General features: G+C 36.7%; 1 protein-coding gene across 2 annotated transcripts in view; it reads left to right on the top strand.

Annotated features, from left to right (window-relative positions):
* Positions 1-15,553, top strand: part of ELAPOR2 (endosome-lysosome associated apoptosis and autophagy regulator family member 2) — a 184,816-nt gene that overhangs the window by 135,271 nt on the left and 33,992 nt on the right. For both annotated transcript variants that reach the window (XM_040472783.1, XM_040472784.1), the window contains exons 11-18: positions 2,188-2,278; positions 2,951-3,053; positions 6,226-6,363; positions 7,858-8,121; positions 8,822-8,995; positions 11,252-11,441; positions 12,689-12,785; positions 13,361-13,462. In XM_040472783.1, the coding sequence (XP_040328717.1) occupies positions 2,188-2,278; positions 2,951-3,053; positions 6,226-6,363; positions 7,858-8,121; positions 8,822-8,995; positions 11,252-11,441; positions 12,689-12,785; positions 13,361-13,462 (1,159 nt within the window). The remainder of the gene's footprint in view (positions 1-2,187; positions 2,279-2,950; positions 3,054-6,225; positions 6,364-7,857; positions 8,122-8,821; positions 8,996-11,251; positions 11,442-12,688; positions 12,786-13,360; positions 13,463-15,553) is intronic.

A 15,553-nucleotide genomic window follows, 5' to 3' on the forward strand; every position in this document is an offset into this window, starting at 1 on the left:
TATAATAATTGAAAAATCAGAAGACTTTGCTAATGAAAAAATCAGAAAATAGAGTAAATAGTAAAATCTAAGGTCTATTTAAAGTGTGTACTAGAAAAATGATTGAAAAGAAATACATTGAAATGTTAAGAGGCCATCACTTGGAAGTGGGAAGTTTCAAGGAAGTATGAATTGTTTCATTTTTTTCATTTAGTTTTATTTTATTTATTTATTTAAAATGTTTATTTTATTAAAAAAAATTTTTTTAACGCTTATTTATTTTTGAGACAGAGACAGAGCACGAACGGGGGAGGGCCAGAGAGAGAGGGGGAGACAGAATCTGAAACAGGCTCCAGGCTCTGAGCAGTCAGCACAGATCCCAACGCGGGGCTCGAACTCACGGACTGCGAGATGGTGACCTGAGCCGAAGTGGGACGCTTAACCCACTGAGCCACCCAGGCGCCCCTGTTTGTTTATTTTGATAGAAAGCATGCAAATGCGAGTGGGAGCAGGAGGCAGAGAGACGAGAGAGAGAGAATCCCAAGCAGGTTCTGTGCTGTCAGCATGGAGCCTGAGGTGGGACTCAATTTTCTAAACCGTGAGATTGTGACCTGAGCTTCAATCAAGAGTCACATGCTTAACTGACTGAGCTACTCAGTGTCCCATAGTTTTACCATTTTTAATAAACATTCCTCCTTGGCACACATTGCTTTCCAAGTCACGGTAACAACACAGAATACTGGTTTAAAAATATATTTATTTGACCTAGTAATTCTTTTACTGAGATTCTTTTCTAGACAAATACAGAAAAACTTTACCAAAAATAGGTTTAGTATTATAGTGTCATTTATACTAGCTAAAAGGTAAAAACAACCCAAATGGTTAAATTGGATGTGTGGTCAAAAGAAGGTAAGTCCAGGGCATCCTGGGTGGCTCACTTGGTTAAGCATCTGACTCTTGACTTCAGCTCAGGTCATGTTCTCACAGTTTGTGGTTTTGAGCTTCATGTTGGGCTCTGCACTGACAGTGTAGAGCCTGCTGAGACTCTCTCTCTGCCTCTCTCTCTCTCTCTCTCTCTTTCTCTGTCTCTCTTTCAAAATAAATAAATAAACTAAAAAAAACCAAGGAGATAAATCAAGTAGTGTGATTTGGTAAATTATAGACATTAATTATATCTGTCTCATGATAAACTATTAATTCAGTCATAAATATGTTAGTAAAGTATATGGATAAAATGCATATGCAGTAATGTTACCATATAAAACCATGGCACAAAATGTTATCAACAGTAAGAGCTCAGTGATGTAAAAATGTGTGCATCAAAAGATAGTGAAAAGAAACTCCTCAAAATGTTAACACTGGTTTTATTTATTTTATTAAAAGTACGTTTAATTTTCATTTCTCAATTTTTCTGTGGCTTTCAAAATTTTATAATAAATTTAAATAGAATTTCTAAAAACAAGTAAATAATGGTGTGTGTGGGGATGCTTCTCCTTTCCTTATGTAAGAGGCCCCTTTCAGCCTATAGTATATTGATTGTTTCTGTGCAGAGGACAGACCTTCCATCACCTTCTATGTGCAGCTGCAACTATACTGTTGACAGTTGTTAGTATGCGCCTTTCTCTCTTTTATTCTCCTGACTCCTCAGTGAGTGTAGACCCAGTCTTGTCTTTCTACCCCTACTGCATGGTTCCTGGCACTCAGTGCATGCCACTTGAGTAAATAAATAAGTGAATGAAGGCAGAACAGGAGTTTTAAATTAGGGAACAATAATATAGCAAACTATAAGAAAGAACACTGGACCCCAAATCTTCATTAAGTAATTTGACATTTTTAGTTTCCGTTGGTTACCTGAAGAATAAGATTTTCCATCTCAATTTTTTAGAATGGATAAAGACCATCTGTTTTAGTTAAAAAAAATAAAAGCCTAATTGAGAAAACTTGTTAGTTTTCTCATTGAATAGCTTTGGTGCAAAAGTATGTATTACTTGATTCTTCCTGAGGAATCATATAGAATGTCTATTGATATTTAGGAGTCTACCTCTGCATGTAATTTGCTACTGCAATGTAAAAATAGGGAATTTGGGGGGAGTATTTCTAACTTTGAACGTAAGCACCAGTAGTCCGTTTTTTTAACCTTATTTAAAAAGGTTGTTGGAAATCATTAGCGGAATTTTTACTGATAAAGATGCCTTATCTCATTTCCAGGTTGGGAGGTGGCTGGAGATCATATCCAGAGTGGGGCTGGAGGTTCGGATAATGATTACCTGATCTTAAACTTGCATATCCCAGGATTTAAGTAAGGAAAACCAATTCTGATTCCCTTCTGTAAGAATCCTCATGCCTGCTTCCCTCTAGAAATAGTTGAAGTATGACTGCCTTCATAACATATACTTACATTGTGACGGACTTAGCAAGTAACAGGTTGTTATAGGATAATGTATTACATTTAAGAATATCTGTAAAATTGGTGATTGAGAAATTATAACTGTTAGTTGTATATTACTTAGATGAAGCTCAAAGCTTTTAACACTAATTCTGCCCAAATGTTACAATGACCATGATTCTTGGATGCTTAATGAAGAGGTCTTAGTCCAAGTAGTTTATGGGAGTATCCTTTGGTTTATATATTTATTTTTCTCTCTGTTTTCTTTGTAAAGTAGTATGTTATAACTCTTTAAATTCCATTTGGGTTTAGTTCCCCATGTTGAAGCTTCCTAGTAAGGCATCTTTTTCCTGCTTTAGAATGGATGGTAGTATTTATAGTAGGAGATTCAAGCACATTAACATGGTTGTGTAGACTACTGGAATGGTATGGGTGTGCAGAGATTGAGTGAGGAAGAAGTTGTGGCTGGAGGCAGCCATTGATTAGAAGATGGCTTTCAAAGCTTAATAGAAAAAGCGACTTAGTTTTGTTCCATATTGTATTTACAAAATACTATAAATATTGTAATTTTAATCTGTCAACTAGACCACCAACATCTATGACTGGAGCCATGGGTTCTGAACTTGGAAGAATAACATTTGTCTTTGAGACCCTCTGTTCGGCTGACTGTGTTCTGTATTTCATGGTGGTAAGTGAAAGAGAGGCTTTCAAAGGCGGGTTTCTAAGCTTAGCGTTTTCTTTCAAGTGTCAATTCATTTATGCAAGTTGGGATAAGAATTCCATTTTCCTTCCCATTCTTAGGCCCTTCCAAAAAGTTAAAAAATATCTAGGGGCACCTGAGTGGCTCAGTCGGTTGAGCTTCTGACTTCTGACTTCCACTCAGGTCATGATCTTACGGTTCCTGAGTTCCAGCCCTGCATTGAGCTCTGTGCTGACAGCCCAGACCCTGGAGCCTGCTTTGGATTCTGTGTCTTCCTCTCTGTCTGCCCCTACTCACACTCTGTCTCTCTCAAAAGTAAATTAACATTAAAAAATTTTTTTAAAAATGTCTAAAGAAGTCACTAAGAAATGTGCAGTGTAACCCACAAAGAAAGCTTGTGTTCTTCATGGGAAAGACTGAGTGAGGGGGCTTGGGCAATTGACGGAAGTCAGGGAATATTAATCTGGTAAAAATTCCTTCCTATAAATATGCCACCAGCACAATGAAAAATTCGTCTCTAATAACCATTCAGTACTTCAAACCATCAGGAGGGAAAAACCTGTATTAATAAAGTGAAGGTAGAATATAATGGGAGTGTAAGGCATCAGGAAGAAAGAAAACTGTTCATTGTTAAGTTTAATAAATGTAGACAAAGGACTTTACTCTGTGCATGTTCTAATTTCACCTACTTTTTCTTGATGCCCATATATTTCAAGTCTTAGGTTGATAAAAGTAGCAACACAAAATTTATTAAGACCTCATGTGGCTGTTAGGTTGTTGGCTAGGATTTTAGCACTGTAAGTAGTGACTTCATAGACATGATTTGTTTTTGCTTTTTTTCCCAATAGTCTTTTAGCAGCTCATTAACAGGCTATTAACAATTTCCTACATGATATACAAGACGAAGATTTAAATATTTGTGATTACTACCAGATTAAAGGAAGGCAGACTATTTTGTTCTGAAAAAGAAAAATTGACTTTGTAGTAGTAAAAGAAGATCATGAATCATCTTTAACACATCCATTTATTACACCACAAATAAGCAATAAATATTAAATTCCCAGCTCTGCCGATTTCTTTAACCCTTTAATTCCTCTTCATCCTTGGTGCCATTGCTGAAATCCAGACTCCCATTATTTCTCAACAGCAGTCTCTATTCTTTTTTCTCAATTCTCTCATATATGCTGCTATCAAAATTATCTTTATAAACATACAAACACTATTAGAGGCCTCAACATCAAATCTACCTACTTTCCCTTGGTGGTTTTTTTATTGCCTGTGGCAATGGTTATTAAAGTACGGTCCCTGGACCAGCATCACCTGAGAATTTGTTAGAAATGTAGCTTTCTGAGCTTCATCCTAGTTGTAATGAGACTAAATCTGTATTTTAACCAGCCATGGGAGTAGTCCTAACATCAACTCAGTTTTAAGAACTAGCAGCCTTTGAATACACTTAAAATTCCTTAGCATGGTATCTATATGGCTTTTTGTACTCTTAGCCCAGCCTCTGTTACCAAGCCTACTGTTATTACTACTCACATCTCTGTAGGCACCCTGAATTTGTTACAGGAACACCCTGTACTTCAGTTCTCATGCCTTGACACTCTAAGCCAGAATAACACTCTTCCTTTTCCCCTGTTGTCTGGTGAACTCTCACTCATAATTCAAGCCCTGCTCAAACGTCACGTCTTCTGGGAAGCTTTCTTTCAATCCTTTAAGTAAAATTAGCCGCTCTCTCCAGTGTGCTCCTGAAACCCTTCAAGAAAACTCTATTTTAGTCATGTGACTGTATTGATGTTTTTGTCTCTCTCACTTGGCCAAGCACTCTTGAGGGTAGGGATCACAGGTATTTATTTTCATGAATCAACCTTATAGTTTTTAGCTCATAGCAGAATCTGCTCATTTTCTTTCCTCTCCGTTAGATTTGGTTTTCTCATAGGATTTTTTTGTGATATCATTAAATAGCATATAGGAATGCTGTCAGAATCATGCAGTGTTTTACAGAGGTAAGACGGTATTATTTGCAATAATGCAATAAGTTCCTTTTATTATTGGAATAAGCATCTAGAAAGATAGTGTTTAACAAAGCACTATCTGTGTTGTATGAGCTTCTTTTAGGAAGTGGCATGTATCCTGGTTTGGTTGTTTAGTAAGCTGGGGAAGTTCTGCAATGTATGACAAACACATTCTGTTATTCCTTTCTGTGGTGTGAACTCAAGACACATATCTTTGTACCATATTTGATTACGTTATAATGTTTGACTCCTATGTTTACATCATAGAAAGAAACAGACATATTTTGAGCTCATGCCACTGTATTGTCAACATCCCAGATAACAGAAGCCCATCCAAATTTCTAAGCCCTCTGTTAAGGTTTCTGCAGTCAGCACTAACTAGAAAATTTAAGGTTAGCTGAAGTTTTCACTTCAAATTAATTAGATGCATATTACATCGGTTGACTTACTATATTTGCCTTCTCACCACATTAATGACAGCATATTGGTTGAAATGTTATACCTTTGTATATTATTCCGAATATTGAATTTAGCTAAGGAAATCAGAAATAAAATATGATACAAAATTATCCTTTGGAATTCAGGTTTAAGCAGGAGAAGATTTCATGAACTTAAAATAATGTTCTGGTTAGTCTGCACTTGGGGAAGCCTGGAAGTTGCAAGTATAGTTCAGGGGGAACTTATAATTCCTGTGCAAGACCTGCCTGGCAGAATCTCTCAACGAAAAAAGATAAACATGGAAAACCTTGCTATTCTGTGAGGGTTCTAGAAGTTTACTGTGAGAAGTTTGAGGAATTACATTTCCCTTCTAAGTGTATTTCCTAAGCTAGAGTCATATGCTTGTAGGCGCACACACAGACACACACACACACACACACACACACACACCCTTAAATATACTATAATTTGAGACCTCTTTCAGGTTACATTGACAACGTGGTTTAAAAATTGTAATTAATAAGCTAGTGAGTGCTTATGTAGACTTGAAGCATGTTTTGAGAGCTCTAGAGTTATGTGCCCTCCAGATAAATATTCACTAACCTTACAGGGATTACTGTAAATACACACATATTTGTAGTGTATACATATGTATATCCATACTGAGTTCATGCCTTTTTTGTTTATATTTTTCTACTATATTTTAGGATATTAATAGAAAAAGTACCAACGTGGTGGAATCATGGGGTGGAACCAAAGAAAAACAAGCTTATACCCACATCATCTTCAAGAATGCAACATTTACATTTACATGGGCATTCCAGAGAACTAATCAGGGCCAAGATGTAAGTTCCACGCACTTTTTTTTTTTTTTAACACAAAGATGATGCTCCCAATGGAAATTCATACAAAATGATCATTCAAATCTCTTGGAGGAAAAGACTTAGTTTTTTTATTGATGTAGAATCAATCATTTGGTTATGGAGTACATTTGTACAAAAATGGTATATATATATTTTGAGAGCAAGAATGTATGGAATTGAGTAACACAGTGTATCTTTGGATTGTTCTCCACTGAACAGATAGATTTGCTGAAAGCTTAAGAAAAACAAAATCTAATTTTGTAGTTATTTAAAAACATATTGTTAAAGTTTTCTGAGACTTTGAGAAGGCTGGTGACCGTCTTCCTCTTTTTCTGAATGATCTGACATTTGTCCAGGAGCCATCAACTGGTGTTAGTTTATTATTTCCTTGTAGTTGTGTCTCCTTTTACAGCCTGGAGAGTGTGTATTACATATGAGTGGGTTAACACACAGAATTATTTATTCTCTTTTACTTTCCCTGCTAGAGTAGACCTTGATTCTCCCGTACGTAAATTCCATTGTATGTTTCAATAGTAGCAGGACTGTTATTTTTGTGGATCTCCATAGACGTGACTATCCAAGGTGAAAACAAAGTAAACCACTTAAAGCTGTGGTAGCAAATGCAGAACATTTTCTGTTTTCTCTTCAGACTTTCATCAGGGAACCCATTCCCAGATGTTACTTGACTCTAATTGTTCTTGACCAGTGTTTGGATTACCAAAATGTGGGGCATGAATGTGCTATGGAATGCTTCCTTGACTTTTTTCTTTTCCCCAGACAAGAAACAAACATTAAGTTGTCTCAGTTAGCATTGCTGTCTACTGATAAAGTGGTGCCCGTTGCCTGGTGGGAACTAGATCTTCTTTGATGCAGTGTCAGAAGAAGGAAAAGTATAGTCAGGGCCAGGTTTTGCTCTCTACTATGCAGCTTTTTGGTGGAAATCAGTCATAGGCTAGGGAAAGGACTAGAGAGGGAGAGAGAGTCCCAAAGGGGTGGTGTGATGGCATCAGTATTACACAGTGTTTGGGTGAGGACCAGAGTCCTGGTCTTCCAAGACTACTCCCTTGTCCAAAGCTTTTCCACTTGCCACACTGCAAACATCCTATGGTATCATTACTTTTAGGCTTATATCCGAATAAACAAGTATGGGAGATAAAGTTGTTCCACTGTTAAACCATACCAGTTCATCCAGATGTAAAGCCTATAAACGTGCCTGAGTTTGTACCAGCTATGACAGATCTTGTAGTGATTGTGGCTAAACTCCTGGAACTCAATTACTGAGGAAATTAGCTTCTAGTGTTAAGATCGAAGGTTGTTTTTTAAAAGAACTGAGAAGAAATAATATTAATCCATTGTCACTGATAAACTGTTCGGCTGGAACACTCTGCTTGGTTCTTTGGTGATATCAACACAAAACACTCTGGTTTTACAACTCAGCCCCAAGGCAGAAGTCATTACTTTCTGCTCTCTTTTTAGAATAGACGGTTCATCAATGACATGGTGAAGATTTATTCTATCACTGCCACTAATGCAGTTGATGGGGTGGCGTCCTCATGCCGTGCCTGTGCCCTCGGTTCTGAACAGTCGGGCTCATCGTGTGTCCCCTGCCCCCCAGGCCACTACATTGAGAAAGAAACCAACCAGTGCAAGGAGTGTCCACCTGACACCTACCTGTCCATACATCAAGTCTATGGCAAGGAGGCTTGTATTCCATGTGGGCCTGGGAGTAGAAGCACTCAGGTAAGTGAGTGTGCATTTCAGTTGTTCCCGGGAAGACACACCTTCATAAAGAAACTCAGAAGTTCCCTTTAATATTTCTCCGGCAACTACAAAGTTGCTAGCTATGCTTAGAAATGGCTTTTTCATTTTTGTGTGTGTGTTTTCTGCCCTTAACATTTCTTAAGCACTTAATATGTGCCATGAAGGTCCTAATTCCTGGGGCATAAAATAGTAAGGAAAGCACTCAAATAAGAATGCCTTCCAAAAATATTAAAATTGATATTTTGTGTCTTCTGTTAAGGTAGAGCAAGTAAACTACCTCTGTAGGCGGGGCATAGAAATATATGGAGAACAAGTATATCTTAGAACATTTTAAGGGCAAAGGTTGATGCCATTTTTGGGTGAAAGAGAAAGTAGTTTTCCTGTATGTTGACACTGGTGTAACAGGGACTTGTGGCTGTTTATTAAAATACCTTAATACAAGAAACTAGTTTTGGAGTAACTTCACTCTTACTTTTAAGAAATGCTGATTTTCCTGAACTCTACCGAGGAAAATCTAATTAGTGTTTGGAAATTCTCTATATTCGTATGGTAAAATATAACTAGGACAAAATTACTGAAACAGTTTCAAACATAGAACTTTTTGGAAACACATTGTTCATAGAAGCTAATATTTTCTTTTGTGCTGTATATTTTTTAATTTCTTAATCTCTAATCAAAGGACCACTCAGTTTGCTATAGTGACTGCTTTTTCCACCATGAAAAAGAAAATCAGAGTTTGCACTATGACTTCAGCAACCTCAGCAGCGTGGGCTCGTTAATGAATGGACCCAGCTTTACTTCCAAAGGAACAAAATACTTCCATTTCTTCAATATTAGTTTATGTGGGCATGAGGTGAGTTCTGGCTGTCAAAGTGAGATGGAGCTGTATTTTGGCTTTGCCTGAGTTGATATTTTCTGTGTTGATGGCCCAATAAAATCTCTATGGGAACTAACAATCAAATGTCAGAAACTGAGCTGTGATTGCTTAAATTCTGTGTTGCCTCCTAGCAGGCTGGCTGGCAGCTTTCTCCAGCAGGGCCAACCTTGTCTGGTTCTGCATCCATCAAGGCACTTATCTAGCCAACTGAAGCCCAAAGCTTGGAGTTATGGTGTAGGTACTTGAAGCATCTTTCATTTTTTGTAAAAATGGGTCAGGCTTGTCAATCCCACCTATTTTTCAGTCTGGCAGTTTTGGTTTGGGAAAGTTTTACTGTTCTTTATGTCGTCCGTTTTAAAAGAAAAAGACTTCCAAGAGGAAGTTTATTCAACAATAAAAAAGGAGGTAAGCAGGAGACAAATGTCGCTTGATCAGGTAGTGTTTGCTAATAAATAATGGGATCTTATTTTTCTATGGGAAGAAGCAGAACCTCAATTAATGCTGGTAATGGGAAGAATTACAGGACTATATGCCCAGTATTTTTATAGATCTATGAGGTTGGGGTAGGAGAGTATGTATATGTATACACCATTAGCAATGATGAAAATGTAATAAGGCATTTCCTCCATGTTTCTTTCCATATTAACTTTGGCATCTCCAGTGGTCTTCATTATGAGATGCTGTGCCACACTTTGTGCAAAGGAACAAAAAGAGCTCTGATGACCACAGATGTTTTCAGACAAAAAGATGTGTAAATTTATTTGGTATAGTGTTTGTCCTGTCCTGATTTTACAGGGAGAGATCAAACACACTTTATTGCTTAGTTACTCAGTTCATTTGACAAATAAATAAATAATTAAATACCTGTTATGTTGAATACTGAGTGGAGCAGTGAATGAGATTAGTTACACATTATATTATGCTTTTTTTGTTCTTGTGCCTGTGTTACCACTGTATTTCCTTCCATCTTTCCCCTCTTCTTTTCTGTCCTCTTTCTTTCCTTTTTGTCCTCATTCCTTTTATTGTAGTTTACCTCTTCCTTTCCTCAGTAGTTTCTCTCTCATCTTTTCCATTGTTTTCATCTTCTTGGCTTCAGCCATTTAATTTAAGCTTAGTAAAAGTATATTGTACTTGTAGTGTGAGAAGGCTTGGTAGAGGGAGAAAATTTTTTAAGTTTGGATTGTTAGCTGCATTAAGAAAGATAAATCTGTATTCTTTTCTTTATGCTCATGTGTGCTTACTTTACATCTAAGATCAGTAAAATCATGTCCTTTTCCCCCTTATATATTCCTTCATAGACATTGTAGAGAAAGCTATGGTCATTTGCAGTGGGACTATAGTATATTTAAATAGCCTTTTAACTTTATATATTCCAACTGATTAAATGATTAAAAAAGTAAATCTCTGCATTCTCTTCAACTTACTGTGTAGTTGAGTAGGTACATGTCATTGAGTAAAGACACATGTAGTGGCCAACTATTAAGAACTTAGACGGGGGTCCTATGATTTTGCTGCAATATGGCTTTTATGCTTTCTTCTTCAGCCTTCACATTTCCTTTCTGCCACAATAGGCCGGTAAAGGAGAAGGAAGAGCAAGTCTTCTCCTTTGGAATTAAAACCTTCACTCAGAGTTATCTGGTCTCTTTGAATGCATTGCTATCCTATGAATCAACGGTTTCTTAGATGATTTTAGTTCCTTAAATTAGATGGCTTTCATCAGCATAAATGATGCTTGTAGTTGGATGAGCAGTGTAGTATTGAGTGTATATATTCGTTATAACTTAAATGACTCTCAACACTGGTTAGACGTTGGAATTCCTCAAGAGCTTTTTTTTTTTTTTAATTTTTTTTTTCAACGTTTATTTATTTTTGGAACAGAGAGAGACAGAGCATGAACGGGGGAGGGGCAGAGAGAGAGGGAGACACAGAATCGGAAACAGGCTCCAGGCTCCGAGCCATCAGCCCAGAGCCTGACGCGGGGCTCGAACTCACGGACCGCGAGATCGTGACCTGGCTGAAGTCGGACGCTTAACCGTCTGCGCCACCCAGGCGCCCCAGGAGCTTTTTTTTTTTTTTTTAAATGCTGGTGCCTGGGCCCCACTTCCTTTTATTGAAAGCAGAATCTCTGCAGTGAGGAGAGAGCCACTGCTCTACTAGAGTCATTAGCTTTCTTGAGATCCACTTTAGAGAATGACTCTTCAGTAAAACCTCTTGATGACTTTGTTTTCCTAGGGGAAGAAGATGGCTCTTTGTACCAACAATATAACAGACTTTACAGTAAAGGAAATGGTGGCAGGGTCAGATGATTACACGAATTTGGTAGGAGCATATGTATGCCAGTCAACTATTATTCCCTCTGAGAGTAAGGGTTTCCGAGCAGCCTTATCATCACAGTCCATCATTCTGGCAGATACATTTTTAGGTAAGCTTCATTTTGTTCCTATATGCATGCATGCAGTTATTCTAAAATTATAGTACTGATAACTTGTCATTGTGTTGGTATTTGCCATAGATGATGGAGGCTATAGGTAATTCTAATCCCTTTGTAACATGGTTAAAAAGCTCCTACAATTGAGATCTATTGATCCATCTAAGTGAGTACAAGTATCTTCTGAGTTTACATATTAACTCATGTGATAAGATGTTTTTTGAGAGTCTGTGCCTTTCATCAAGTTCTCTAGGAATTTAAGAAGCAAAATAAGTTTGGAAACCAAAACTTTAAACAAAATAATAGTAAAAAAAAAGTAATGTATAAATCTAAATCATAATATTTACCACCAGTTTGCATAATATTTTCTTGTATGAGAAGTAAGCCGGTGACACTTAGCAATGGTGAATGTGCCAAGTTTTATTCCCTACCTGTTTCTTCTGTCTTTGTGGACTGGAAGGTATAGGAAAGTTTGAAGAATGACCTCTCAGTTATTTTTAGGGATCCAGTTCATTAGAACCTCTGGTATGGTGATAAAACATTTTACAACATATCAATCTAACAAGCTTCGTAGGTGATTCTAACATACAGTAGATTTGAGGACCATTGCTATAGATTCCAGAGGAATTGAGCTTTAATTTTCAGCACCAAGGTCAGTCACCAAGCTTGTGCTCAGCATCAGAACTCCTCGTCTGAAGGAGAGGTTGCTGTTATTGCTTGCATTTTGGCTCTGCTCTCATTTTGCCTACCAGGAATGAGAAAAAAATGCCTGACTTTTAGATTAAACAAGTTTTGGAGTTATTTTCTGGAAATTATTAGGGCACAAAATTTTTTGTTTTCTCAAGTATATCTATACTGAGTTGAAAGCTGTATTAGCAAAATAACCCAGCTTGTTCTACAAAAACTAACTTTGTATATTGTTAGGTTATTGAAATGTCAGAGCTGGAAGGGGCTTTAGAGATTATCTCAATTACTTCTTGAATTTTACAAATTAGGACATAACACCCAGGGAAGTGAGGTGACTTAAACAAAATAACAGAGCTAGGGAGTAGATTGTTTTATTTTTTTATTCTATAGAGCTTCGTAAGGTTCTTAGTCTTACCATGAACGCATTAATTTAATACGATATTTCTGGTCAAATGACAGTATCAAAGTGAAGCTGTTTTCTATTCATATACACAGAAACTAAATAAACCTAATTTTCCTGTATTGCTTAATAGCTTTTTTTTATTGTTATCTAGGAGTGACAGTTGAAACTACATTGCAAAATATTAATATAAAAGAAGATATGTTTCCACTTCCACCTAGCCAAATACCAGATGTGCATTTCTTTTATAAGTAAGTGAAGATGCCGCTTACCTTGACAATTTTAATCAAAAGAATGTCTCTTCAGGGTGCCTAGAGTCGTAGCTTATACTTAACAGATAATCAGTGATTAGTTTGTAAATGGAAGACTGAGTATAAAGTAGGAAACATGAAATATTTTGCAAGTGTTATAGTTCAGATAGATGTCTTTTTTCTGTTCTATATATTCTTTTAAATTAGGCAATAAAGAGACTCTACTTCATTGTCTAGACAGTATTTGTAATTCACACATCTTAATAACAGCAAAAGTAGATATGGCTTCTCTTCCCTTTAAAAATGTTTTTTGATTGTGACTTTGATTATAATTATAGTAACTTTGGTAAACACCTTGATGATAGCTTATCACATTAGCTGAGAAAATAGTCAACTCTTCATTGGCAGTGAAAGCAAATGAGCCCAGTTTGTATTAAAATTCTCAATTAGTGAACTTGGACACATTTTTCTTTTTCATTGTTTCATAGAGTATAGAAGTAGTTCTACACAGGATATTTATGTCTTGGTGACCTATGTCATGTCTGTTCTGTGGAATGACATTTGCCTTTCAATAGGTCTTCTACAACTACAACATCTTGTGTTAATGGCCGATCAACTGCTGTGAAAATGAGGTGCAATCCTACTAAACCAGGAGCAGGAATGATTTCAGTCCCCAGGTATTCTTATTTCTATGTGATTGTTTCACATTTGTATTTATTGTGAGGAATCAAAACTCCCCAGAATCTTACTATGTTAAAACATGGTCCCTATGAATGCAAAGCAGAAAGAGAACAGAAGAATATGTAGGTTTTTATTATAGGGATATGCTGTGTGTCTCTTAAGAGGAACAAGTCCTCACAAATCTCAGTACATCCCAATCTCCTCAAAGACATATTCGCCTCCTGTTTGCTTAATTGTCTTGAAAATTATTTCAACATATAATTACAGTGTTTGTATCCTTGTATTTATTCTTACTGTTTAGTCCCAATTTCCTTAAAAGCTGGATTATATATAACCTGGCTTATAGTTCTTGATCAACAACGAACCACCTGGGTGATCTAGATTGAAGTAATTGAACCTCTGAATCATGGTTTCTTTCTCTGTGAGAGAATAGGGGCCAGGGTGGATAATTTGTATGATCCATTTCCAGCTCCTCCGTTTTCTGATTAATAGTGGCAGAATCACCAAAGTAGAATCTGATCTATAGAATACATAATACAGTTCATTTGACTTGCTGGAGTTGAGGCAGTAGCTCTCCACAGTCTAGATTTGACTTCTACAGTCCATATTGGGTAGAAACACTAGGAGAAAATGGGCAATTTCATGGACTCAGAACTGTCAACGTAAATAATGCTTTCATGGTGTGAGTGACACTTAAATGTCTGCTGATTTTTGTTTTTTGCAGTTATTCATTGTTCTGTATGTAGATTGTTTATTTCTAATATTTGTTGGATTAAGGTACCTTTATCATAGTTCGACTTGAACGTATTTCTCAAGTTAACATAAATATATATGTGTGTGTGTATATATATATATATATATACATATATAATTTTCTTTTAAATAAAATTTTATATTAAATTTTATTTAAAAGAAAATGACTGACTTAGTTTTGTTTTTGGTAGTTTCGCAGTAACCATTGAGAGATTTTAAGCTATCTTGCTTACGCATATCAGGACATCAGTATTGGAAATCAATGGTCTGAGCATTGCTTCGGCATCTTAAAAGTATTTCCAGGGGTATCAATATTGTGGGTTTACTTTGGGGCACAAAAGGACACTCGTATTCACCTCTTAACCAACTGTGTTTCTCTGGTTCTCATCGATCTAGGAATTAATTTTTCTTTTCACCTTTTCAAGGTGAGAGAAGTATATGATCAGAGGAGAACATAATAAAAGTTACTAGACATCAGTGTAAGAGACAGAGGGAGCCTGATGCTCAAGGGCATCATTTGGTGGAGGATCCCTATGCCAGCATCCAAGCTAGAGTCAAGGCAGCAAACCACCCTTTGTTTATGAGAAGGTGTGTTTAGAGTTTCTTTAATTATTCCCTGATATCCCCCCAAATAGCTTTGAGTTAAGATGCTTGTTCTATTAATGGTAGCACTTATAACGTCCTTCCTTGGACTTAGCAATGAACCTCTCAGAGTCTAGCCTCTAGGAGTCTACCTGGATGGCTTCCAAAGCCTCTCCAGGTGTCTCATCCAAGCAGATAATATTACCAAAGATTAGATCTGTCCATGAGAAAATATATCCACTCTAACTCTCCCAAGGTGGGTTCTGATGTTTTAAGGTAAAAAAAAAAAGTTTCCTGATGTTAAATTATGGCACTTAGAAACTGAGTTTTTCCTTGTGGGGAGGGGAAAAGTAGTTTTTCCTTTAACCTGTAGTAGTTTATTCTACTTCAGGAATATAACTGTCTTTGCCAGGGTTTCTCAAGATCACTCGTGGCAGAATACCTTGGGGTTTCTTTTAAAAATCAATTTCTGGATCTTTCCAAAAACATAAAGAATATCTTGAGTGTTGAGCATAGGAATATATATTTTTTAAACACAAAACAGTTCTGGGAGTCTGGCTGGCTCAAATGGAGGAGCGTGTGAGTCTTGATCTAGGAGTTTTGAGTTAGAGCTCCCCACGGGGTGTACAGACTACTTAAAAACAAAATCCTAAAAGAAAACCTGCAAGACAATTCCTAAGCATATTAAAATTTAGGAACTACTAATCTTAACCCACTGAGACAAATTCTCAAACTTTGTTCTGCATTTTAAT

This window comes from Herpailurus yagouaroundi, unplaced genomic scaffold (assembly GCF_014898765.1).
Source record: "Herpailurus yagouaroundi ecotype Mexico unplaced genomic scaffold, PumYag 100, whole genome shotgun sequence".
NCBI classification, from domain to species: Eukaryota; Metazoa; Chordata; class Mammalia; order Carnivora; family Felidae; genus Herpailurus; species Herpailurus yagouaroundi.